General features: G+C 45.1%; 1 protein-coding gene across 5 annotated transcripts in view; it reads left to right on the top strand.

The window, feature by feature from the left end:
• Positions 1-24319, top strand: part of SIL1 (SIL1 nucleotide exchange factor) — a 372411-nt gene that overhangs the window by 53280 nt on the left and 294812 nt on the right. The window contains exons 1-2 of one of the 5 annotated variants that reach the window (XM_056124476.1): positions 16889-16982; positions 20280-20349. The exons of 1 other annotated variant lie outside the window; for it this stretch is intronic. In XM_056124476.1, the coding sequence (XP_055980451.1) occupies positions 20309-20349 (41 nt within the window). In that variant the 5' untranslated portion in view covers positions 16889-16982; positions 20280-20308. Of the gene's footprint in view, positions 1-16846; positions 16983-17400; positions 17525-20279; positions 20350-24319 lie in introns of those variants that run through there. 3 more of the 5 variants (XM_056124477.1, XM_056124480.1, XM_056124478.1) reach the window with 3 other exon arrangements.

The raw sequence follows: 24319 nt of genomic DNA, 5'->3' as shown, positions 1-24319 counted from the left end.
GCTTAGATTTCAAGGGATGGGAAAAGGGCATTTCTCATCTCCTGTGGTAAGAGGGAAAATTTTAAGGAAGAGGATGGCAGGATGGCTTCTGGTTGAGGAAGTGACTGTATCTCTCATGAGAGCTCATTAAAATTGTTCTTCGAGGGTTGAAGAGATAGTACAGGTAGTGAGGCCCATGCCTTGCATGTGACCCTTTAGGCTGAGATCCTGTTTTGATCCCAGCACCACATATGGTCTCCTGAGTGCTATCAGGAGAGAGCCAGAAAATCTCTTGAACACCCCAGGGTGTGATCAATTCCTCCTCCCCTACCTACCCCCCAAAATCTGTTCTTCAAAATGTTATCAAGGACTTCTCAGTTTTCCTTGACTTTACCTCTGTTATGGTATACACTGCTGGCTCTCTCTTGAAACTCTTCTCTTGTTCTCACTCCCTTGCTCATACTTCTCATACTCCCCACCATGTCTGTCTCCTCTCTATAGGTTGGTGTACACTGGGGTTTGAACCTTACCCGGAAGGGCAACTTTACGCTTCTGAACCAAGCAATCCCCCTGAACCATATGACAGAGTCTTAAAGAAAGTCCTACCCTTGGAACTTTACTCTTTGGCTTCATACTTCTTCCCCTGCTTCAGCCCTGGCTTTTCTTCTGCTGTCTTGCTCATTGCTGTCATTTTAGTCCTTATAAGATTTTTGTAAATGACAGAATTAAAAAAATATTCTAACTTTGGAAGGGAACCTGGAACTGAAGGATGCTTGGCTTCCCACACTTCCTGGAATTTTGTTTTCCTATTTAAATTTTTTTTGTTCTGGAGACCACACCCAGATGCGTTCAGGGCTTATTCCTGGCTCTGTGCTCAGGGGTCACTTGTGGTAGTGCTTGGGTAACCATTCTTTGAAGGCATGTGTAAGGCTAGTGCCTTCACTGCTGTACTATCTCTCCAACCCTCTCTGGGATTTTGGAATACAATTTAAATTTCTCCACCTAATAAAGAGATGGTGAATTTGGAGCCCCAGAGTTTAAAAGATCAAGGGATACTTGAGTTGCTTGAAAGTCAGGATGTGGAAGAATCGAGTGGCCCTACACACTGACTCAGAAGAGAATTTGGATATAGACAACCTAAGAGCTGGGTTTTCTTTACTTTTTATTTCTTTCTGTCTTTCTTATTTGTGGCTCTAGGGATCAAACCCTAGGAAGGCATGTGCTCTTCACTGAACCAAGTCCCCAGCCCCTCCACTGAGTTTCCAAGTGAAGCAATGTGAGCTGTGCTTCCTCCTGGTGACCATCCATTTTCACCCAACACTTCTGAAGTTACAGTGGATGTGGTGTGAGTTCTTTTCAGAGGGACACTGATGGAAAGTGTACAGGTTTATGATGCTGGCAGTGGGGATAGTTCTACATTTCAGTCAGAAATGCAGCTTTTAAATCCTCTCTCAGATCTCTCAGTCTCTGGTCTTGGGCCCCTTCCAGCATCTCTAGCCTCCCTCTATGTGGCTGTCAGAGTGAGCTTTCTAAGGCACAGATACAGGTTATTTCTCTGTTTAAATCATTTAATGGCTAGTAATTGGTGTTTCTCAAACGTTGGGATTATGGTTCGTGAAGGACAAAGTCTCAAGGGATTTCAGTACCCTTTAGGAAATTTTATATATCTAAATCTATCTATACATACAAAATAAAAATTATTGGAGACACATTTGGCAGTACTTGGGGATCATCAAGGCCACATGGGATGGTGCTGGTGATGGGGATTATGGAGTGCCAGGGTCTGAACCCTGAGCAAGGTACATGCAAGATGTGTTCTGACTCTTGGGTCACATTCCTGATCCTTGAAATTTATAATTTAACTCAAGGTTAATTTTTTAGAATAATTTTATTATTTTTTTGGGGGGGTTATACCTGGCAGTGCTCTGAGCTTATTCCTGGCTCCGTGCTCAGAGACCACTCCTGGCTGGGCTTTAGGGGACTACGTGGGATGCTGAGGATCTAATCCAGGTCAGCCAGGAGCAAGGCCTTACCCACTGTACTATTACTCTGGTTCAGGATACATAAAAAAAATTAGCCTAGGGGCAGGAGAGAAAATCTAGTATGCTTGCTTTGTATGCAGTTCATTCCACTTTGAATCCTCAGTGCTGCATATGGACCCCCCAAAAACTGCCAAAAGTTACTCCTGAGCACAGAACCAGGGATGGTCCCTTCCACCCCTGCCACTCCAAGAAAAAAACTAGCCTAGTCTACAAGGTACAGATTATCATTTGAGATTTTGCGTTGGTTTGCTTGTGTAGTTCTGTTTTTTGGGGGAGGGACTGAGCAAAACCTAGGTGCTCAAGAGTTATTCTGGGTTCTTTGCTCAACACTGACCCCCTAGTGTTGCTCAGAGGCTCATTGCAGTGCCGGAAATAGAATCTTGGTCTGTAGAGACAAGTGCCATAACCTGTCTCCCGCACTGTGTACCTGTCTTACTTGATTGAGTTGGTGCCAAATGATCTTCTGAAATGACAGCCTTCAATTTTCAATTAGAATTATTTTTCTCTCATTCACAGATACATCCTAAGCATCCAAAACAATGCCTGGCACATGTATTGAACACAGAGGTGTAAAATAAATATTTGTTGAGTGATTGAATGAAGAGTGTTAAGCTGGGTTCTGATCTCCTTATGCGTTCTCGGCAGTTTGAGACGTCAGCATGGTGTGTGAGGCTCTTCCTAATCAAGCTAAGAATACTCAACTAGTAATTTTATCAGACAGTCTGGGCAGGATGTGGAAGCATAGGCCTTTTAGAAAATAAAAATTTGAAAGCATAAAGGATTTATGTACATTTTGACAGGGCAGACGTGATATGCAAATAACTTGCAAATAGAATGCAAATTACATGCAGCTCCTCATGCAAATGAGCATCCTGTCTTCAGAATCAACTGCTGGGGTATTCACTAATTTGTCTGTGGTACTGGCAGTAAATCTTTCAAGGACTTAGGATGCAAGTTGCTTTGGCGGAGATGTGTGTATTGGGGTGGAAGGGATGGTGGGGAGGAGTCTCTTGAGGAGCTTGTTGGTGACATGAACCTGCAGCTTAGCAGGAAGCTTAAGTATTATGCAGTTTCATGGGAAGAGATTGAGCGGTGACATTCCAAAGGCTGACATTTTGGAACTGGTAGAGGGTGGCAGGAGTAGTGCAAGGAAATTTCAATATTTATACCCTTTCAACTGCTGCATCTTTATCGCATCTATTGCCTACACCATCTCATAAAAAATCTAGTCAGTCTATGGTCTGAAGGAGTCGGGGGGGGAGTCAGGTCTCTGGTCTGGACCCTGTTTAGGAGGACCACAGAAAAGCCAGGGAGAAGAGCTCTTAAAACAGTATAGTGGAGGGGGCCTTTCATGTGGCTGACTTTGGTTTTACCCTTAGCACCCATGTGGTCTCTCAGCACAACCAGGAGTGAGCCTTGAGCACAGCCCAAATGTGACCCAAATTTCACCTTCAACCCCTAGCCCCTGGGAAAAGCTGTATTTGAAGGTTAAGAGCATGATGAACAGTTCAACGTTTCCTAACCTCAGAATAAGAAGAATTTCGCTGAATTTATGCTAGACCTATTGGAAAAAAGATGGTTACCTCCCATATTGTCATATGTAGCCCTAGTAGTCCCTGACACTGCTGGGCTGAAGCAGTACTACATCATCATCAGGCCAAATACTGAACCATCAGACATTCACAGCTGGACAGCTGGATTGATTGAATGTTGCTGGGAGAGGCTCAGGGTCCCAGCACTGCTTGGGAACTGCCTCCTCCGCCACCCCCTGGCCACCAATATAAGGAAAAAGATGGTTGGTAACAAGTAACATGGTTTTTTTCTGAGAAACAGAGTCATTTAATCTCAAGACCAATGATGCTGTATCTGACAAAATCAGAAGCATCACTTGGAAATCAAAAGAAAAATTGTCAACTGAAATTTTGTCATTATAAAAATCTGTTCTTCTCTGTTTTTGATGTGAAAGGAAATTTTCAGTTGCACAGACTCTCTCCAATCATTATAAAAAGTGGGCAAACAAAACAAAAGAACTTCCAGTATTTGTATTTAAACACAATTTGAAATCTGTTGTTTCCCTGACACCTGGCTTTGCTATCAGACCTGGGTTCAAATTCCCACTTCCAGATATATAAACATGGGCAACTTAGCTTTTTTGAGGCTCAATTTCCTCTTCTAAACCCTTCTCTCTTCCAACACCAGATAAAATAGAAATGACAGAAGAATCCTTGTGGATTTGCTGTGAGGGTTAAATAAGATAACACCTGTACCTGGCGCAGTGCCTGGCACATAGTCAGCATTCAGTGCATGTAGTTATTTCCATGGGTCCTCTGAGGATTTGCTGCCTAGACTCCATACGCTTTCCCTCCAATAACTGTACCCCATCTCCTTCTGGTGAACCATCAATCTCTTGGCATTCCATGTGAAGTTGATTCCAGGAGTAGAGCACATTACTTAGACCAATCAAACTACTTCAACCTCCTGGTCACAGTCATTGATTCAGAAATGGGAAGAGATATTGGGGAACATAAAGTAACAAAATAGGAGACTAACATCCAATAATGGCCGAGATTAGTACCAGGAATTTTGCTCCATGGCTTGAAGGCCAGCCACACATGCTAGGGGAAAAGGGAGCTCAGATAGAAAAGGGAGCACCAAATAAAGGGTGTTGGGAGGATCCTCCCAGGATGGGAGAAGCATGCTGAAAGTAGACTATAGACCAAACATGATTACCACTCATTGCCTCTTTTGCAAATCACAACACCCAAAAGGAGAGAGAGAACAAAAGGGAATGTCCTGCCACAGAGGCAGGATGGGATGGGGGGTATGGGGGGTGGGAGGGATACTGGGATCCATGGTGGTGGGAAATGGGCACTGGTGGAGGGATGGGTATTTGATCATTGTATAATTGAAACCCAAGCACAAACATTTGTAAGTCTACAACTACACCTCATGGTGTCTCACTAATAAAAATTAAAAAAAAAAAGAAATGGGAAGAGATATAAAGTTACCTTATGACACAGCAATTCCAATGCTCAGTAATGAGAGAAGAGAAAACTTAAAAAAGACAAAAACAAAAACTGAAAAAACAAAAAAAAAAAACCCCTAAATTAGGGTCAGAGAGATAGTACAATGGGCAGGGCATTTGCCTTGCATGTGGCCGAGCTGGATTTGATCTCCTGCATCCCTCGAGCATCGCCAGGAGTAATTCCTGAGTGAGCATTGCTGGGTGTGACACACACACACACACACACACACACACAAACCCTCTGAATTGGGTCCTGGAGGAGCACTCAGAAAGTTAGAGCACATGCTTTGCATGCCATAGTCCGAGGATTATTTCTCGGCACTGCATAGTACCTGAGCACCACCAGATGTGCCCTCAAATAGAAGCAAAACCAAACAGTACTGGGACTGAATTTGTGACTCAGGGGTAGATATTAGCCCTTGCACCTGTGAAGTGGCTCTCGCTTGGATCCCTGGTACTTAAAACAATATAAAACATTTGACTCACAGGCTTCCTATGAGAGTCAAATGGAATAATGAATGTGAGAATCCCTCACAAGCTGCAACATTGTTTAATGTTCTTTATTTTTGTTGCTGTCTATAGAGAGGAATGGACAAGACCAAAGCCCTTGATCTCCTGCTCTGGGAAAGGACCTCTCAACCCTAAACCACTCTCTATCTCTTACGCTTGCCAGATCCTGAGGAGGACGTTGGGAGAATGAGAGAATTCCTAGGGCTGTGTATCCAGTTCCAGCTAGAGAAGATTTATCTCCCCATAGCGGCTCTAATGATGGTTCGATGGGTCTCATAATTCCATAATGATCTTGGTGTCAATGCCTCCTACCTAGGGCGTCTCTGCAGAGGCCATGGGGAAATGGAAAGCCACACTAGCTAAACAAATAAGAATGATTAGTAGCATGTGGCCAGCCCCTTGTTGCCTCTGCCAGACTACTGCATGTTCCAACATATGGAGTAATAAAGATGCTGCTGAGAAAAGCCACATCCAACTTGTCATCCTTACCCAGCTCAGAGGATGCTGTATTCCATTTCCAGGACAGACCCCTGCACTTTTTGTCCCAGAGTCGCTCTTCTACCTTCCATTTCCTCTATTTTTCACTGCTGATTGGAGGGAAGATTTATCTCTCTGAGTAATGAGTCTTTTCCTCCAACTTCTCTCAATTGGGTTGGGATTGCAGTGACGGGGGGCGAGGGGGAAGGTTATACATGATTGACTGGGGTGCTGGTGCCCATTCCTGCTGGGGGTAACACTAACCCAGTCTTGCACATTCGGGTTGTAGTGCTTGCCTGAGGTCACTGCAGCGCTCACAGTGCTCTCGGCCACAGTGTTAGAACATCTTTAGTCTTGGAGTTGCTGGGGGGCTCACACTTTCTAGTTGAGATTCTGGGTGCTGGAGATGCAGTGCTGGGGGTCTCAATAGTAGAGGTGCAGTAGAGTTGATCTTTGGGACAAGTGGGCAGCACCAGGGTTTGGATTTATGGCCACCTGCTTATAAGGCTGGAGCGATAGCTCCAGTGGTAGGGCGTTTGCCTTGCGTGCAGCCTGCCCGGCAGAGCCAGGTTCGATTCCTTCACCCCTCTTGGAGAGCCCGGCAAGCTACTGAGAGTGTCTCGCCCGCACGGCAAAGCCTGGCAAGCTACCCGTGACGTATTTGATATGCCAAACACAGTAACAAGTCTCACAATGGAGACGTTACTGTGCCCGCTTGAGCAAATCGATGAACAATGGGAGGACAGTGCTACAGTGCTACAGTGCTTGTAAGGAAGATGCTGTTAGTTCCTGAGTCATTTCCAGGCCCATCCTGAGCAATCCTTCTTCCAACCTTCTAGAACATCTCCTGCATAGGCTGGGCATGATGCATATTACGTGTATAGGTCTGGGATTGCGTACTTAGAGTGCTAGATAGGAATATAAAGCAGGATCCCCTGTGTGAATGTGTAAGTACCCACATGTGTATTTGTGTGTGATTTAACTTTGCTCAGCCTCTAAAACAATGTGGAGCCAATATGTAATGTAAAGAATAGTACTAATAACTAAGATCTTTTCAATACCTAATGTGCTAGGCATAGAGTACATTTTATACATTCTTATAATTAATCTCCTTAACAGTCATTGAGGTGAGTATTGATTTTCTCTCTATTTTATAGATGAGAAGATATCTTTCCAAAGTTGTTTAGGGAAAAGCAACTTGCTTGGTTAGGAACAGGCAGGCAGAACTTGACCTGTGTCTGTCTGTCTTCATAGCTTGTTCTTAGATGGCACTGAAAGTCGGCTCTCAGTTGACAGTGATAGTGAATTTGATGAGTTTATGTTCTGAGACAAGCCATGGAGCACATCTTAGTGATTCTCTGTGCTCTCCTGAAGCTTTGGTTCTTGGGGGATCTTCTTGAGGGACAGTGTTTGAGGGGGGAGGGGTTTCCCCATTATTTTTTTGCTGAACCAGGATTGTGCTGAGTGGCTTATCACCATGCCCAGGGTGCATTTGGAGCACACCCCATAGCAACTGCAGCTTCCTGCTCAGAGAGGCAGCCCTGACCTTTGTGCATGGGTAGACACAGATTGGACCAGGGTGAGGGATCCACCATGGTTGTTGCAATTCAACAGACCTGCAGTGATTGGTGGGGCTGGGATTAGAGGATAGGGGGATGGTGATAGGGAAACTGAGGACATTCATTAGTGGTGGGAAATGTACACTGGTGAAGGAATGGATGTTGGAACATTGTATGAAGAACTCTGTAACTGTGTATCTCACAGTGATTCAATAAAAAGTAAAAATAGTTGGTGCTGGAGTGATAGTACAGCGGGTAGGGCTTTTTGCCTTGTATGTGGCTGACATGGGTTCAATTCTCAGCATCCCATATGGTCCCTCAAGCACTGCCAGGAGTAACCCCTGAGTGCAGAGCCAGGAGTAACCCCTGAGAATCACCGGGTGTGACCAAAAAAGCAATAAATAAATAAATAAATAAAATAAAATGAAATAAAATTTAAAAAGTAGCCTCAACTACCAGTCTGTTGTGGCATATACTTCTTGTGAATATTCATATAAATAGACCAGCCTCTCCCACTGACAATGTACTTGCCACCCTGCCAACCCCTGCTCAAACTACTCAATTCATGGCTATTATTTGAAGATGCTTTGTTATGGGGCAGGAGAGGACCCCATGGAGGCATTCTCTATCCTGTGTGTGGTTCTGTGGCTTTGTGGGTGCAGGCTGCATGTTTGTCAGATGTCTATGTCCATGAGTAGGTACATGGGCAGACGTGTTCATGGAGACCGAATCATGGTTTTGGGGATTTTGCTTTGGCCTCAGTGGGAGCTGATTAGTGAGAACTCTTTGAAATCTTGTCTGTCTTCTCTAGGTTTTCTTTTGAATGCTTTTCCTTTGAACTAGAGAGTCCTATTTAGCTGACAGCAAGTGCACATTAAATTTACTGGCCTTTTCCTGGCTGAAGTTCCCTGGAGCTGTCCAGGCCTCCTGGCAGGTAGGAGGTTCATGTCCAGAGTTCTTACATTCCTTTCACAAGGATTAGAAATACAGTTTAAAAATTATTCTTTTTTGGTACTCAGACCTTTAGAAGTGAACCAGAGATAAAGCAAAATACAGTCACCAGGATCCTTGTGGTCTCCTGGGGTAGAGGCCTAAATTCTTTTTTTTTAAAAAAGGTCTTAATGCTTATTTATTTGGCTTTTGGGTCACACCAGACAATGCTCAGGGGCTTCTTTTGGCTCTGTGCTCAGGGGTCTCTCTTAGCTGTGCTTGGGGAACCATGTGGTTCTGGGGACAGAACCTGGGCTTCCTGCATACAGAGCATGTACTCCAGCCTGTTGAGCATTCTTTCTCTCACTCTGAGATCTAGAACTTTTCACTGCCACCAAATCAGTTTAGGTGAGCCTAGGCCCAACAAGGCATTCTGCTCTGCCTTAGCTGCCTTCCCTTACACTCCATCAGAATGCAGTCTAGGAAGTGAAACATCCTTAAAATGCTAGTTCAATCCCTGGTCCCCTGAGTACCCCCAGTTTGGATAACTGCTTCCTCTTGATCTCCTCCACATTATCTCTCAGCTTTTTGTCCTTTTAAAAAACTTGATGAGGAGGTCTGGAGCAACAGTACAGCTGGTATGGCGTTTGCCTTGCATACAGCCGACTGGGGTTCCATCCCCGGCATTCCATATGGTCCCCGGAGCATCGCCAGGAGTAATCTCTGAGAATTTCCTGGTGTGACCCAAAAAGAAAAAAAATGATGAGGCGGGAGCTATAATACAACAGTAGGGCGGTTTGCCTTGCACTCGCTGACCCAGCTTCGACCACCAACATCCCATATGGTCCCCCGGGCACTGCTAGGAGTGATTCCTGAGTGCAGAGCCAGGAAAAACCTTTCAGTATTGCAGGGTATGGTATGGCAAAACAAAGAAAAACAATTTTGGGGGGATGTGGGGTTGGAGAGCCAGTAGTGTCCAGGAGCAGTGCTGGGAAGGTAATCTGGGCCTCCCTCAGGCAAACTGCACTTCAGTTTTTTGAGTCATTTTCCTGGCTCTTGCTTTTTTCATGTTGACAGCTTTTTCTGGAATGCTGAGCATTTTGGCTAATGCTCCTGTCCTCGACTGCTTCTCAGCATCCTTAAAACATTGCTGCCCAGCGGAGCTCTCTGCGGCTATGACATGTTTTACAGCCTACGGTGTTCAATATGGTAATATGTATGTCTCTTGACCACTTGAAATGAGGCAACTGTGGCTAAAATGCTGAGTTTAAAATTGTTTAGGGTTTTTTGTTTGTTTTGGGGCCTTGCTTGGTGGTGCTCAGGGATTACTTTTGGTTCCTGGCTCTGTGCTGTGGTGGGGCCCTGGGAGATCATATTTGGTGCTGGGGATTGAACTGGGCCTGGCTTCATGCAATGTAAGCATCATATCCCTTGAGCCATCTCTTGAGTCCCTTTTTATTGGATTTTAATTAATTTAAATCTAAACACTACATGTAACTATTGTTTACTATACTGGACAGCATACCTTTTTTTTTTTCTTTTTGGGTCACACCCGGCAATGCACAGGGATTGCTCCTGGCTCATGCACTCAGGAATTACTCCTGGCGGTGCTTGGGGGATCGTATGGGATGCTGGGAGTCGAACCTGGGTTGGCCGTGTGCAAGGCAAACACCCTACCTGCTATGCTCCAGGCCCTGGACAGCATAGCTTTAAAGGAAGAATAATTTTTAAAAAGTTATCTGATAAATGGAGATAAAATCTGATCTGAGTCTCATAGAGATGTTGGGAGTAAATACAACGATGAGTGCAGCTTTAGTACATGAGGGATCTAGAAAGACAAAAATGTCAACTGATGGGGCTAATTCTTATTGCTGTGTTTTAGATCATAGCTGGTAGTGCTCTGGAATTACTCCTGGGCCATGCTCAGGAGTTGTTCTTGGTAGTGCTCAGACCATTGCTGTACCAGAGACTATACTTGGGGCTCCCACACACAGGACATGTGCTTTAGTCCTTTGAACTATATTCCTGGTCACCTGAGCTAGTTCTTATTGGTCTTTAAAAATATTTGTTTAATAGCCTCTGCTGTACTCTTTTGATTTTGTTTTGTTTTTGGACCAACAACATACATTTGACAAAGGTGACTCCTGGCTTGCTTCCTTCATGTGAAGCATGTACTCCAGCTCATTCAGCTATCTCTCCAACTGGACTATTTTGATTTGATTTGTTTACATTACAGTGTCTCTCATCTGATCCTGAGCTCATTAAGGAAAAGAACTGGCGCGGAGGTGTGCTATTTCACAGATATGTCTTTAAAGCTATGACTGGAATATAGCTTAATGTTCACATTCATGTAAATCTGAATACTTGAATATGAGTCCAGCAGCTGGAGAAATAGTACAAAGGTTGAGGCATATATCTTGCATGTAGCTGACCTTGGTTTGATCCCTGGCACCACATGGTCTCCAAAGTGCTGCCAGGTGCAGCTCTGGCGGGCCCTCCACTCAGCACCTCTGAGCATGGCCCTCGAGGTTCCTGAGCTCCTGAAGAGTTAATTTCACATCACAGGGCCCCATTAGCCCTGAATCCTTAGGCCCTTGCACTGAACCACCTGCCAACTTGGCTGTGAATCACCAGGAGGGGCCCATGGATCTCCTAAGCACAGCTGGGCGGTTCCCTCCCCCAATATCTGGAGTCTAGAAGGATTTAAGGGGGTGATATATAGATGTGGTGGGAATGGGATAGAGAAGAAGGGTCAGAGAGTGGGAGGCAGGACAATGTGGAGGATGATAGAGCCAGAGCTTCATTTGTTACACTTTACATTTTAGAGCCATCCAGAGAGAGCAGAGGTCCATTCCTGAAACTCAGAATGCTTTCAAACAACTGGGTATCAACCTTGTGGGAGATTAATTGAGAAGGACTGATCAGGGAGAAATGATCTATCAACTCAACACATTTTGCTTGTGGGAAGGCCAGATTGATCACATAAATCTCTGCCTACCCAGGACTCCAGGGCTGGGTGCTGTGGTTTCCCTGATTGATGGTGTCCAGGTTGAAGGTGATTCCTCAGGCCTTCCAAGTTTTTGCTCTCCTCGAGAGTGAAAATGGAACTTGGAAATTCTCCAACAGAGATACAAGGAGAGATGGCTTTTTGGTTGCTTACTTAATTTAAAAGAAATTGTATTCCTTTTTTGTTTTGGGACCATACACAGCAGTGTTCAAGGCTTACTCATGGTTCTGTGCTCAAGGATTCTTCCTTGGAGGTGCTCAGGGGACCATATGCAGTGTGGGAGGGTTGAACCCTGCTTGGCTGTGTGCAAGGCAAACACTTTACCCACTATACCATCTTTCTGGTCTTAAGAGAAACAATTTGGGTGGGTGGGGGCACACTGGGATATGCTCAGGGGTTATTCCTGGCTTTACATTCAGGAATTACTCCTTGAAGTTCTCAGGCATTAAGTGGGATGCCAGGGATCAAACTCAATTAAACCTGGATAAGCTTGGAAGAGTCTCCTGCCCCTGCGCCTGGCTGTCTTCGCTGGGGCCCCTTGGAGGGGAGCGGGTTGAGTTTCCCTCCCCGCCCCGACCAGGGCTCCGGCAGCCAAAGACCTCTAGAATCAGCCATCACCATGCTGAGACCACTCTCCACACACATGAAGGTACCGGCAGAGGAACAAAGGCATGTGGGTCCCGGGGCTGAGATCTCCAAGCCTACTCGGATCGGGGCTGAGCATCCTCCACCCAGATCCTCCAAATTCCAGTAGGTGGGGGTCACACCCACCAACTGGCCCCCTGGCACTGTGTGATCCCATCAACGGCCAAGACTCAGAGACTATAAAACCCAGCTCCCGGAAATGCGGCCGCGTGACATCTTATTATCTCATTCCTACTTTGGACAAACCGGCAGGCTACCGAATGTATCCTGCCCACACGGCAGAGTCTGGCAAACTCCCCGTGGCGTACCCAAATGCCAAATACCAGTAACAATGATGGGTCTCATTCTCCTAACTCTGAAAGAGCCTTGAATACGGCACTTTTTTTTAAAAAACAAAATCTCAGGGCTAGGACGAAGGAGACGTTACTGGGGCCTGCTCGAGGCAATCAACGAATAACAGGATGGTCGTGATTGTGAAACTTGGTGTGCAAGGCAAGTTCTCTACCTGCTATATTATCTGACCCTAATTTCTGTTGAATTGTAAGCATAATACATAGAATCAAAAGAAAACACTATGCATTGATACCACTGCCCTCTCTGATCCCTGGACTGCAAACTTCCCTCCTAAAAAGGACTCCACGAGAGTAGGGCTGTTTGCTTAGCCCTGGTCCAACCTACTGAGTCGTAGCAGCTCAGCAAGCTTAGGCAAGCTGAGCAAGTTTCCCTGGGAAGATAGTTCTCAGTAAGGACTTTTCTAAGTTTGGGCTCTGGGGTGAAGGCAGACAGAAATATCCCTTTTCCACACACCTTAGCTGGTTAGGTATGTCTCTAGAAAAAACCGTGGTTTGTGTGTGTGCTGACAGCTATGTAACCAGCTGGATTCTTGGTCTAGGAATTTATTTTTCAGTCGAGGACTTGAAATTATTCTATTTACTTGAATTTTATTTATTTATTTATTTATTTATTTATATTTTGACCTCATCTAGCCATGCTCAGGGGTTACTCCTGGCTCTGCGCTCAGGATTTACTTCTGGTGGTCTTAGGGAACCATATGGGATGCCAGAGATTGAACTCAGGTTGACCATGTGCAAGGCAAGCACCTTACCCGCTGTACTATTGATCTGGCCTCAGATTTATTCTATTTTTAAAGCATCTTACTCTTGTAGCATCTTATCCTTTTTATAACTTATGTCAGACACAATTGTAATTAATATGTTCATTCTGTAACATATAATTGATGCAATAGGTATTTTTTAAAAATTTTTATTGGCTAAACACCATGAAGTACAGTTGTAGACTTACAAATTTTTGTGCTTGGGTTTCAGTTATACAATGGTCCAGTACCCATCCCTCCACCAGTGCCCATTCTCCATCATTTATATTTTTTGCTTTTTTGGGTTACACCTGGCGATGCACAGGGGTTACTCCTGGCTCTGCACTCAGGAATCACCCCTGGCGGTGCTCAAGGGACCATATGGGATACTGGGAATTGAACCCAGGTTGACTGTGTGCAAGGCAAACGCCCTACCCGCTGTGCTATTGCTCCAGCCCCCATCATTTACATTGTTAAAAAATTTTTTTGTTAGTGAAACACCATAAGGTACAGTTGTAGATTTACAAATTTTTGTGCTTGGGTTTCAGTTGTACAATGATCAAACACCCATTCCTCCACCCATGCCCATTTTCCACCATCACGGGTCCCAGTACCCCTTCCACCCCCCATCCCGCCCTGCCTCTGTGGCAGGGTATTCCCTTTTGTTCTCTCTCTCCTTTTGGGTGTTGTGATTTGCAAAAGAGGCATAGAGTGGCAATCATGTTTGGTCTATAGTCTACTTTCAGCATGCTTCTCCCATCCTGGGAAGATCCTCCCAACACCCTTTATTTGGTGCTCCTTTCTCTATCTGAGCTCCCTTTTCCACTAGAGTGTGTGGCTGGCCTCCAAAGCCATGGAACAAACCTCCTGGTACTAATCTTGTCCACTCTTGGGTGTTAGTCTCCTATTTTGTTACTTTATGTTCCCCAGATGAATGCAATCTTTCTATGTCTATCCCTCTCTTTCTGACTCATTTCGCTTAGCATGATACTTTCCATGTAGTACCACTTGTATGTAAATTTCATGACTTCATCTTTTCTAATAGCTACACAGTACTCCATTGTGTAGATGTACCAAAGTTTCTTTAACCAGTCATCTGTTCTTGGGCACTCAGGACTATACTTTTTTTGCATCTCTGAGATATATTCCCAGGAGTGGTATTGCTGGGTCAAATGGGAGCTTGATTTCTAATTTTTTGAGAATCATCCATACTGTTTTCCAAAAGGGCTGAACCAGTCGGCATTCCCCCCAGCAGTGAAGGAGGGTCCCTTTCTTGCCACATCCACGCCAGCACCGGTTGTTTTTGTTCTTTTGGATGTGGGCCAGTCTCTGTGGTGTGAAATGATATCTCATTGTTGTTTTGAAGTGCATCTCCCTGATGATTAATGATGTAGAGCATTTTCTCATGTGTCTTTTAGCCATTCAGATTTCTTCTTTGAGAAAGTTTCTGTTCATTTTGTCGCCCCATTTTTTTTCATGGGGTTGGATGTTTTCTTCTTGTGGAGTTCAACCAGTATTTTGTATATCCTTGATATCAACCCCTGCAATAGGTATTAGTGGAACATTTAGTATATGTCCTCATGCTATGACATGGTCACATAAGCTAGAATTATTTCCTAGGCCAGCTACACTCACTGGTCTTCTGAATCTTCTATGGTGATGTGGTCCCCTACCTTCTCCTACCCACTTCTGGGAAGAATGTAGATCTTCCCCACAAACCTGAAGTATTCACTCAAAGGGGTGGAGCAATAGTACTGTTTGATCACTGCCACCTCATACGGTTTCTGGAGTCCCCCAGGAGTGATCACTGAACACAAAATCAAAAATAATACCTGAGTAACGCTGGGTGTGCCTCCCTCTACCCCAAGTACGCACACAATTACTGCCCAGTAACTTGTTCTCCATTTCCAGATCTACCAAGGTTTGCTAAGTATTTACATGTTAATTTTTTATCTGCGTGAAGTAAACAGAAATCACAAAGATAATAAACTGCTAGCTTAGGTGACACAGGGAAATGGAAGGGAACTACATAAACTGGTTGGTTGTTTACTCTAGGGATCCCTGCCATGTAGAGGAGGGTCTGAATGACTAGGAGTCACTGTGTCTGGGCTCTTGCAGAACAAAGACACTCCACAGTTTATGTCAGTTTAAGCATCTCTAGGCAAGGGAAAGGTCTGACAGAATGGGGAAGTGGAAAGAGCAGGTCTACCGGACACATCTACAACTGGCTTCAGTTCCCACGTTTTGATTATATGACCTGGAATAAGTTCTTTAAGCTTCAATTTCCCCTTCTGTTAAAAGGGTGGGACAGGGGTCTGGGAGATTGCACAGGAAGTAGGGTACTTGCCTTGACTCAATCTCTGGTGCTTCATATGGCACCGCCAGAAGTAGGCCTTAAGCACAGCCGGATGTGCACCCTCTCTAAAAACAAACTCAAGCTCAAGCGGGCCCAGTAACATCTCCATTGGAGACTTTGTTGTTACTGTGTTTGGCATATTGAATACGTCACGGGGAGCTTGCCAGGCTCTGCCGTGCGGGCGAGATACTCTCGGTAGCTTGCCAGGCTCTCCGAGAGGGGCGGAGGAATCGAACTCGGGTCGGCCATGTTGGCTGCGTGCAAGGCAAACGCCCTACCGCTGTGCTATCGGAGCGATAGCACAGCGGTAGGGCGTTCGCCTTACAAGCGGCCAACATGGCCGACCTGAGTTCGATTCCTCCGCCCCTCTTGGAGAGCCCGGCAAGCTACCGAGAGTATTCGATATGCCAGACACAGTAACAACAAAGTCTCCAATGGAGACGTTACTGGGCCCGCTCGAGCAAATCGACGATCAACAGGAGGGCCTTTACCTTACCTTTAAAAACAAACAAAACCCAGAAAAGGATGGGGTCAGTACTCATACTAGTTATGGGATACAATCACATGCAGCACCTGATGCATACCAAATAACATATTTGGTGGTAGAGCAGAATTAACATTTTCAGGTGACCTTTTAATTCATTTTAAATAATTACTTCGTTGTCAAAAATACACATTTGAGGGGTGTGGAGATAGCTCAGTGGACAGGGTCACATGAATAAGGTTGGATTTGATCCCTGGGATCGCATGGCCCCTTGGCACTGCCAGCATCCCCTGGACCCAAGAATCTGCACAATTTTCAGGATATATAAAGTTGACACGTGGCCTATTTAGCATGAACTCTCAAAGGACTATTTATTGCTTGACTCAACGAAGTCACAACAGCTTATTTTTACTTCCCGACCTCTCTGATTTCTTCGGTTACTGGAAAAAAGGGAGGGAAAAATCCTGGGGGTTTTCTGTGAACCTAGATTGAAACCAAAACCCGGGCCCGAGGAAGTCTCTTGTTGTCGGCTCACCGCGGTGGAGGGATACAGAAAGAGGGGACAGGGAAATGAACGTGGTGGAGGGATACAGAGGGGATCGGTAAACGCAGCTTCGATCCAGGAGGTTGGCGCTGTGGGCGGGGCCAAACAGGAAGGGGCGTGGCTAACTGCTCTGGAGGCCGGGCGGAGAGCGAAGCGGCCGCCCGCTTTCCTGGCCGGCCGTCATTGGACCCGGCGCCCGGTGACGCAATAGCCGCGTTCTCCGGCTCCGACGGTCGCCGCCGCGTCTGCGCAGGGGGAGTTGGTTTCCGCTGCGCCCCCCTGGAATTGTGGGAGTTGTATCTGTCCCTCGGCTGTCTGGGGCAAGCCGAAGGTAGGGGCGGTGAGACTGCAGCTGGGCTAGGGGTTGTTCTTCACGTCAGCGGCTCCGGCGGCTTCCCTCACACCCCCCTACCCACATTCAGGGCAACTTTGGCCTCTTGAGCCCGAGGGACGCTGTCCCTTCTCTCCCACTCCAAACGTTCCCAGGAACCTCTCTCAGGAGTCCGGAGACGAGGCCGCGGCGTCTGACAGACTTTTGTCTCCGCGTGTGGCGTGTTCGTTTCCTTCTCTCGGGCCCTGCAGCAGCTGTCCAACTTCTCCCGTGCTCATATTTTGCTTCGGGCCCGAGACCTCTCGTGTTTTCTTCTCCCAACATATGGAATCGCATCCTAACCTCGTGGCACTTGGCACTTCTGTCTCCTGGTTTCCTTGGCCCTGGTAGACGGATGACTGACCTTAAGTAAAGGTTACAGGCGTTGGTGTGTCTCGATCTCGGCAGGTTGTGTACGTCCCCAGGGAGCTCAGATCAAGGCACGGGCGCCTGCACTTCTCCCCTGCTGGTTCTAATTAAGGATGATCCTGAAATCTTCGCCTGTAGGTTCTTTATAGACGAGAATGAAATGATATATGGGCTTCAGGGGAGGAAAAACAGGAGTAAAAAAGTGCCGAGCGCCGAATGTCGGCTTTCTCTGCACCGTTAGGAGCTAGACGGCCCTTGGAGGCCTTTACAAGAATATTGATGACCTATATGTCACATCAGTTTTCTGATAAATAATTTTAAGTTGCCTGGCTAGATTCAAGGCCAGTTGTTTTTCGCACCTCAGTAAAATAAAACTTAAAGTTATACTGAGAGATTGAGAGGGCTTGATTAACCCAGTCTAAGGTAGGCAGGAGGAAGACAAATCCTCCATATTTGCTAAGAGAAAAATAGATGTGATTGTAAAAATGTTTGTTTTTGACTGAAAGATGTTCTGTATTTGTTTTTTTTTTAGCTTTCTTCCCGCTAAAAGGAAAAAATGCTATTTCCTTTTTCATTTTCTGATAAAGGTGTAGTCACATTTAGGAATTGGGTAGATTGTTTTCCTTTGATTTTTATTGAATCATCTTGAATTACAAAGTTATGATTGAGTTTCAGGCCTACCTACTTTGTTCCAACACCAATTCCTTTACCAGTGTCCACTTCCCTCTACCAGAGTCCCCCAGGATTGGGTAGATTTTGATGGAGGCCGGTGCATGAGAATATTGGAATTGACGTTTGTACAGTGCGCACCAGGCCTTGCTCTGTGGTTATTGGTTGAGTATATGGTCATTAGGTGTAAAAGAATTTGTCATTACACTAGTTTTATTAGAGTTTGAGGTTTTTTTTGGGGGCATCTATTGAGGGGGTTGAGTGATATTTACTGACTTCAATCTGCTAAATATGTGTTGTTATGATTATATTGCCTCTAGAAAAGACCTGTTGCTCCCACTTTCCAGCTTTTGGGAATGAGGATTACATGAATAGTAAGGGTGTGGTATCCCAGGGTTGAAAGTATTTTGTTTGGGTATTCACAAAATACCCAGCCGTGCTCAGGACTTATTACTGATTCTGAACTCAGGAAACACTCCTGGCAGTGCTCAGTGTACCATATGGGATGATGGTAATACAAACCTAATCACTCACATTCAAGGCAAGTCTTGCCCACTGTACTATTTCGCCATTCCTAAAAGTATCTTGAATCCTGTTTTTTTTCCATTCCTGCTGTCTTTGTAATGAAAATGATGATTCTTGGGGTGTAGTGAGCATGAGTTTTATTACCTCTGTAATCTTGGACAATGATCTCACTGCTTAGGTTTGGTTTTCCGTTGCATAAAAATGGCAATAATTTTTTTGTTTGTTGTTTTTTGGATTTGGGGCAGTACTCAGGGCTTACTCCTGGTTCTGCATTAAAGATCACTCCTGGCGGCTCCAGGGACCATATGGGGTTTTGGGAATTGACCCTGGTCAACTATATGCAAGGCAAATGCCCCACTCACTGTACTATCTCCCAGACTCAAAAGGGCAATAATTCTTAACTTTGAAGAGTGGGTAAATGAGAAAATGTACATGGTAGCTCCTTTTACATAGAAATGTAATGCATAGCTGTTTTGTTCTTAAAGAATGAAGACTTGCCTTCAATGAGAATATATATAAGAACAACACAACCACCAAAAAAATGAAGACAGTCTCCAATAGCAAGTTGTATATTTTTCTAAACTAGGAGATACTGCTTGGTTCCTTCTTCATTATGCTTGTGGATTCGTGCTCTGACCTGCTCATCCTTGGCTCCTGTCTTTTTCTTCTTTTTATCCTTTTCTAAGGGAATCTGTGCTGTAGAGGCTGTCTGCCAGTCAACCTCTTGGAGTAAGCCTCTTTTCAGGAGAGCTAATCTGAAGATTTTTACAGTGCCAGCCCCTTGGTTGTGTATTCCTGCGCATCTTCCTGAAGGGCCTTTCCTGGTACTTAGATCATGCACTGTAGCACAGGCATCTCTAACTCCTGGATTTGGTGTCATTTTGGAAGCCTGTCCTTGTGGAGCTAATCTTTTATTTTTTGGAGTGAGGATGAATACTTTATCCTTCTCTGAGTCGGTCTTAAGCTGCATAGATCACATAGATCTTCTTATTTTAATTATATGTGGTCTAAAGAGAGAATATCTTGCCTTGTTTTTTTCCTCATTTACTTTCATCACTGCTGAGGAGGGAAGGAGAAAATAGCCTATTGACCTTCAAATAGGACTTTAGGCTATCCCTGATTCCTGATATCATGTTTAACTGACTTTGTCATTATGGCAAAAGTATTGTGAATATTCAAGCTGCTTGGGACACATGTGAAGAACCAAGTGGAATTTTTTTGACTTGTGAAGACTTTATACGTGACATTCTTATTTGCCCAGTTTTCTTCTTTGGAGATGAGAATCCAGTTGTATGAGACCCATGTTCAGCTCCGACTAATAGTTCCTTAGGTTTCCAAAGGAAGTTTGTAGACCAGGGTGTGGTATATTGGCCAGGTCAGTTCTCATCTTCAGTTACTCCCTGTGGCTTTGATGTTTAATTTTGTTTTTGTTTTTGTTTACTTTTTGAGCCTCAGCTGGTAGTGCTCAGGGGCTACTCTAGGCTCTGTATCTGGGTGTGACTCCCAGCAGTGTTTGGGGGAACCACGTGGTGCTGGAGATTGATTCTGGCCTCCCACAGGCAAAACATATATTCATCCCACTGAACTGTCTCTCTGGCCTACCATAAGTTTTTTTTTTTTTGGTGTGTATTTGTAGTTTTGTTTGGGGGGCACTTCTGACTTGCTCAGGGTTTACTCCTGACTCTTTGCTTCCAGATCACTCCTGGTGGTGCTCAGGTGATTATATGCAGTGCAGAGGATCAGACTGGGACAAGCTGCATGCAAGGCAAGTACCTTAATCCCTGTACTGTATATCCTGCTCCAGTCACAAGCTTTTTCTTTTTTTTTTTAAGGTCTCAAACACCAACTAATAAAAACAGGGAGACGGGGGCTAGAGCAGTAGTACAGAGGGTTGGGCATTTGTCTTGCATATGGCCTACCCACGTTTGATCCTTGGCATCCCATATGGCCCCCTGAGCCTACCAGTAGTGATCCTTGAATACAGAGCCAGGAGTAAGCCCTGAGTATTACTGGGGTATGGCCCCCAAACAAATGAACGAATGACCCTCCCCCCCCACCAAAAAAAAAAACCAACAACAAAAAAACCCAAGCCCAGGAGGACATTTTAACCAGTTCTTGCATCAATCTTGTAGGATTGATATCACCATTTTACAGCTGAAGAAATTGACACTTAAAAAAAAAATTAAAGCACTGTTTTGGGCTGCTGTCAGTTCGAAGGTTACTTTCTTCTGTTGTTTGGAACCTAAAGTTCCTTGTGACGGTAACCAAGGATAATGCTACCTCATAGTCTAAAGTAATTATTGAAGGGCTTCTTTTTTCTTTTTAATCTGATGTCTTCATTGGGCTGGAGCAGTAACACAGCAGGCAGGGCGTTTGCCTTGCACGTGGCCGACCCGGCAGATCCGGGTTCGATTCCTCCGCCCCTCTTGGAGAGCTTGGCAAGCTACCGAGAGTATCTCGCCTGCACGGCAAAGCCTGACAAGCTACCTGTGACGTATTTGATATGCCGAACACAGTAACAAGAAGTCTCAGAATGGAGACGTTACTGGTGCCCACTTGAGCAAATCTATGAACAGTGGGAGGACAGTGACAGTCACAGTGAGTTACAAAGTTATTTATATTTGAGTTTTAGACATGCAGTATTGCAGCATTGATCCCACCATCAGTGTCAACTCCCCTCCACTAATGTTCCCAGTTTCCCTCCCATCCCTACCCACTCCTTGTTTGCCCTGACCTCCTGCCTGCCTTCTTGACAGGCACCTTTCTAATTTCAGTTGTTAACGTTTGGATCTCTTCATTTCAGAGTTGGTTGACTCTCTGGTTTGAATATTTGGTTCTATCATTCCTTAATACCACCTCTGTACCTGGCTTCCAGGGATCTTGCAGTGACAGGGATCCAACTCTGTGCCTTGACATGCAAGGTATGTGCTCTGCTAGTAGAGCTACCACCCTGGCTTCCTAATTTTGAACTTCTCAAGTCCATTTGCTTCTCTGGTGCCCTCCTAGGCCACCCTGTTTTACAACTGAACTTCCTCTGTTGGCCTCTGTGTCTGTTGGGTAGTATCTGATATTTAACCCTTGTTGCATGTCCTATCCACAGAGAAATGGAAAGAAGTTTGTTTCTGAGATCTTCTTGCTGGCAAGGTCTTAACTGAGGGAGTTATGAAAATCATGTCTTTTAATTATTGCCCCAGATCGAGAAACATGATAGCAGTTCACTGTCTACATCTAGCTACTTCTCTGCAAGTAGTCTCTGCTTTTTGAGAGAAAGAAGATACTGAGAGGAGTCTCAAAGATCTAGTGAGGATGGCTGATGCCAATAGACATTTTGCTTTTTTTTTGGGGGGGGGTCACACCTGGCAACGAACAGGGGTTATTTCTGGCTTTGCACTCAGAAATTACTCCTGGAGGTGCTCAGGGGACCATATGGGATGCTGGGAATCTAACCCAGTTTGGCTGTGTGCAAGGCAAATGCCTTACTCGCTGTGCTATTGCTCCAGTCCTGCCAATAGAATTTTAAGTGGACTTTTTTACCTCTGAGAACAGTTTTTACACCTTTCATTGCAGTGTCCCCCAAGGGGGCAGACTCTAGAAAATGAGACTGCTTCAGTTTAGTGGAAGTAATAAAGCAGGACAGATAGTCAATACAAACAACATTGATTGGTCATGCTTTGATCTGGGGGTAGGAGACATTGGAAACTTAAGGGATCCAGCTCCTAGGCATGGTTTTTAAGGCCAATGTGTGTCCCTCTTCATCCCCCCTTTTGGGGAATTGGGTTTGTTTGTAATCAAGAAGTATTGTCTCCATCTGTTGGCCCAGCTGCTAAAAATCTAAAATCATGATGTTTTTGGACGAGAAGAGAGCATCAAAGGGGTCTTAATTCAATATAGAACTGATGTTTTATAAAGAATGGGTCTAGGGGCTGGAGATATAACTCAATGGTCTGTAGTGCTTGCTTTTTGTACAGGAGGCCTGGGGTCAGTCCCTGCCCTGACATACTTCTCCAAGCATAGGAGTGACCTCTAAACACTAAGCCAGGGATAATTGTTGAGCATCACCACCTGTGCACCCCACAAAAAGAATGACACCAGTCTACCAGTAGACCTTGTCGGTGACCCAAGCGAACTTTTACTATGTCTCTCAAAAAAAAAATCCAGAGAGCTGGAAAGATAGTACAGCAGGCCTAATAAGCAGGTTACCTTTGTTCAATCCCTGGAACTCTAAAAAGCATTGCCAGGAGTAACTCCAGAGCACAGAGCCAGGAGTAAGCTACACTTAACAGTTCTGGCCCAAATGTAGCTCAGTACCTTACATGTATGAGACCCTGGTTTGGTTCCTGGTACCACCAAAACACATCACAGCTCAGTTGCAGTGGTTCCTTTTTCTGCCCTCTGCTTATTAGCATAACAAATACGCCACAGATAGCTTGCCAGACTCTGCCGTGCAGGTGGGATATTCTCGGTGGCTTGCTAGTCTCTCTGAGAGGGATAGAGGCTTTTAGGGCGGCCTCTAATCGCCCTTGCAGGTGTTCCTATGGTTCAAACCATATTTGAACCCTATCAAGTACAGTGCTGTAATCTTGGGAGATGGATATTAAGTGTTTTATGACAAAGCGGCCACGTGATCCGGAAAGCATCCTGGAACATGGTGGTGGCTGGGTAGTGGAGGTAGTGGAGGCAGTGGAGGTCTGCCGATGAGGTATTTATCTGGTACTGGTAGGGTGGGTCTTCTGTGTGTAATCCCTTGGTCGCTGGAGGTTGGTTGAAACAGACAGGGCAGGGTAGGGTGGCTCTTCTGGTTTTAATCCCTTGGTTGTTGAAATTGGTGGGAGCAGGCAGAGGATCTCTGTTCCCAGGTCTGTTGAGCCTGGAGTCTAAGGTCACAGAGTTCCGTTTACCTGATTCTGTGGGGATTCACTCGTGCATGAGTCTCAGCCAGAGCATCCAGAAAGTGTCCTGGAGCGTGGCAGTGACTGGGTAGTGGAGATAGTGGAGGTAGTGGAGGTCTGCTGATGAGGTATTTATCTGTATTTACCAGTAAATACAATGGGTCTCATTCCCCTCATTGAAAGAGCCGCCAATAAGGCAGTGTTAAGAAGGATGAGGAAGGAAAGGCTGATAAAATCTCAAGGCCGAATTAGGCTGCCAAAACAAAGAAGCACAAAAGTGACTGTACTTTCAATGCACGTATGCTGGCATCGTATGCATCCATCGAAGACCTGATGGTACAAGCATGAAAGGTCAAGTACAACATCATTGGTCTGACCGAGACAAGAAGGCATCAATCACATCACGCCGTTTCGACACTGGAGAAGAACTTTTCCTCGGAACATGCGACAAAAGAGGCATCGATGGTGTCGGTGTCCTTGTCAACACAAACTTGGCCATAAGCATTGATTCATTCGAATGCCTAACAACCTGAATCAGATGATTACACTTGAATAGATGTGACTCACGGCCGGCAGTTTCTATCTTCGTTGTCTACGCACCAACATTCAATTATGATGAAGCAGAAATTGAGAAGTACTACATGGAGCTGGAGAAGTTCTATAAAGAAGACCACACCTTCTATAAGATCATTGTCGGTGATTTTAATGTCAAGATAGGGCTGAGAAGATCAGTGGAAGAACTCCACATTGGGACCAACGGTCTAGATTGGAATGAACAGGGTGAGAGACTGTCAGAGTTTATCATGTTGACCAAGACCATCCATGGTAACTCACAATTCAAGAAGG

This window comes from Sorex fumeus, unplaced genomic scaffold (assembly GCF_029834395.1).
Source record: "Sorex fumeus unplaced genomic scaffold, SorFum_2.1 ptg000051l, whole genome shotgun sequence".
Taxonomy (NCBI): domain Eukaryota; kingdom Metazoa; phylum Chordata; class Mammalia; order Eulipotyphla; family Soricidae; genus Sorex; species Sorex fumeus.
The sequence above is the reverse complement of the archived record's forward strand: the minus strand, read 5'-3'. Positions and strand labels throughout refer to the sequence as shown.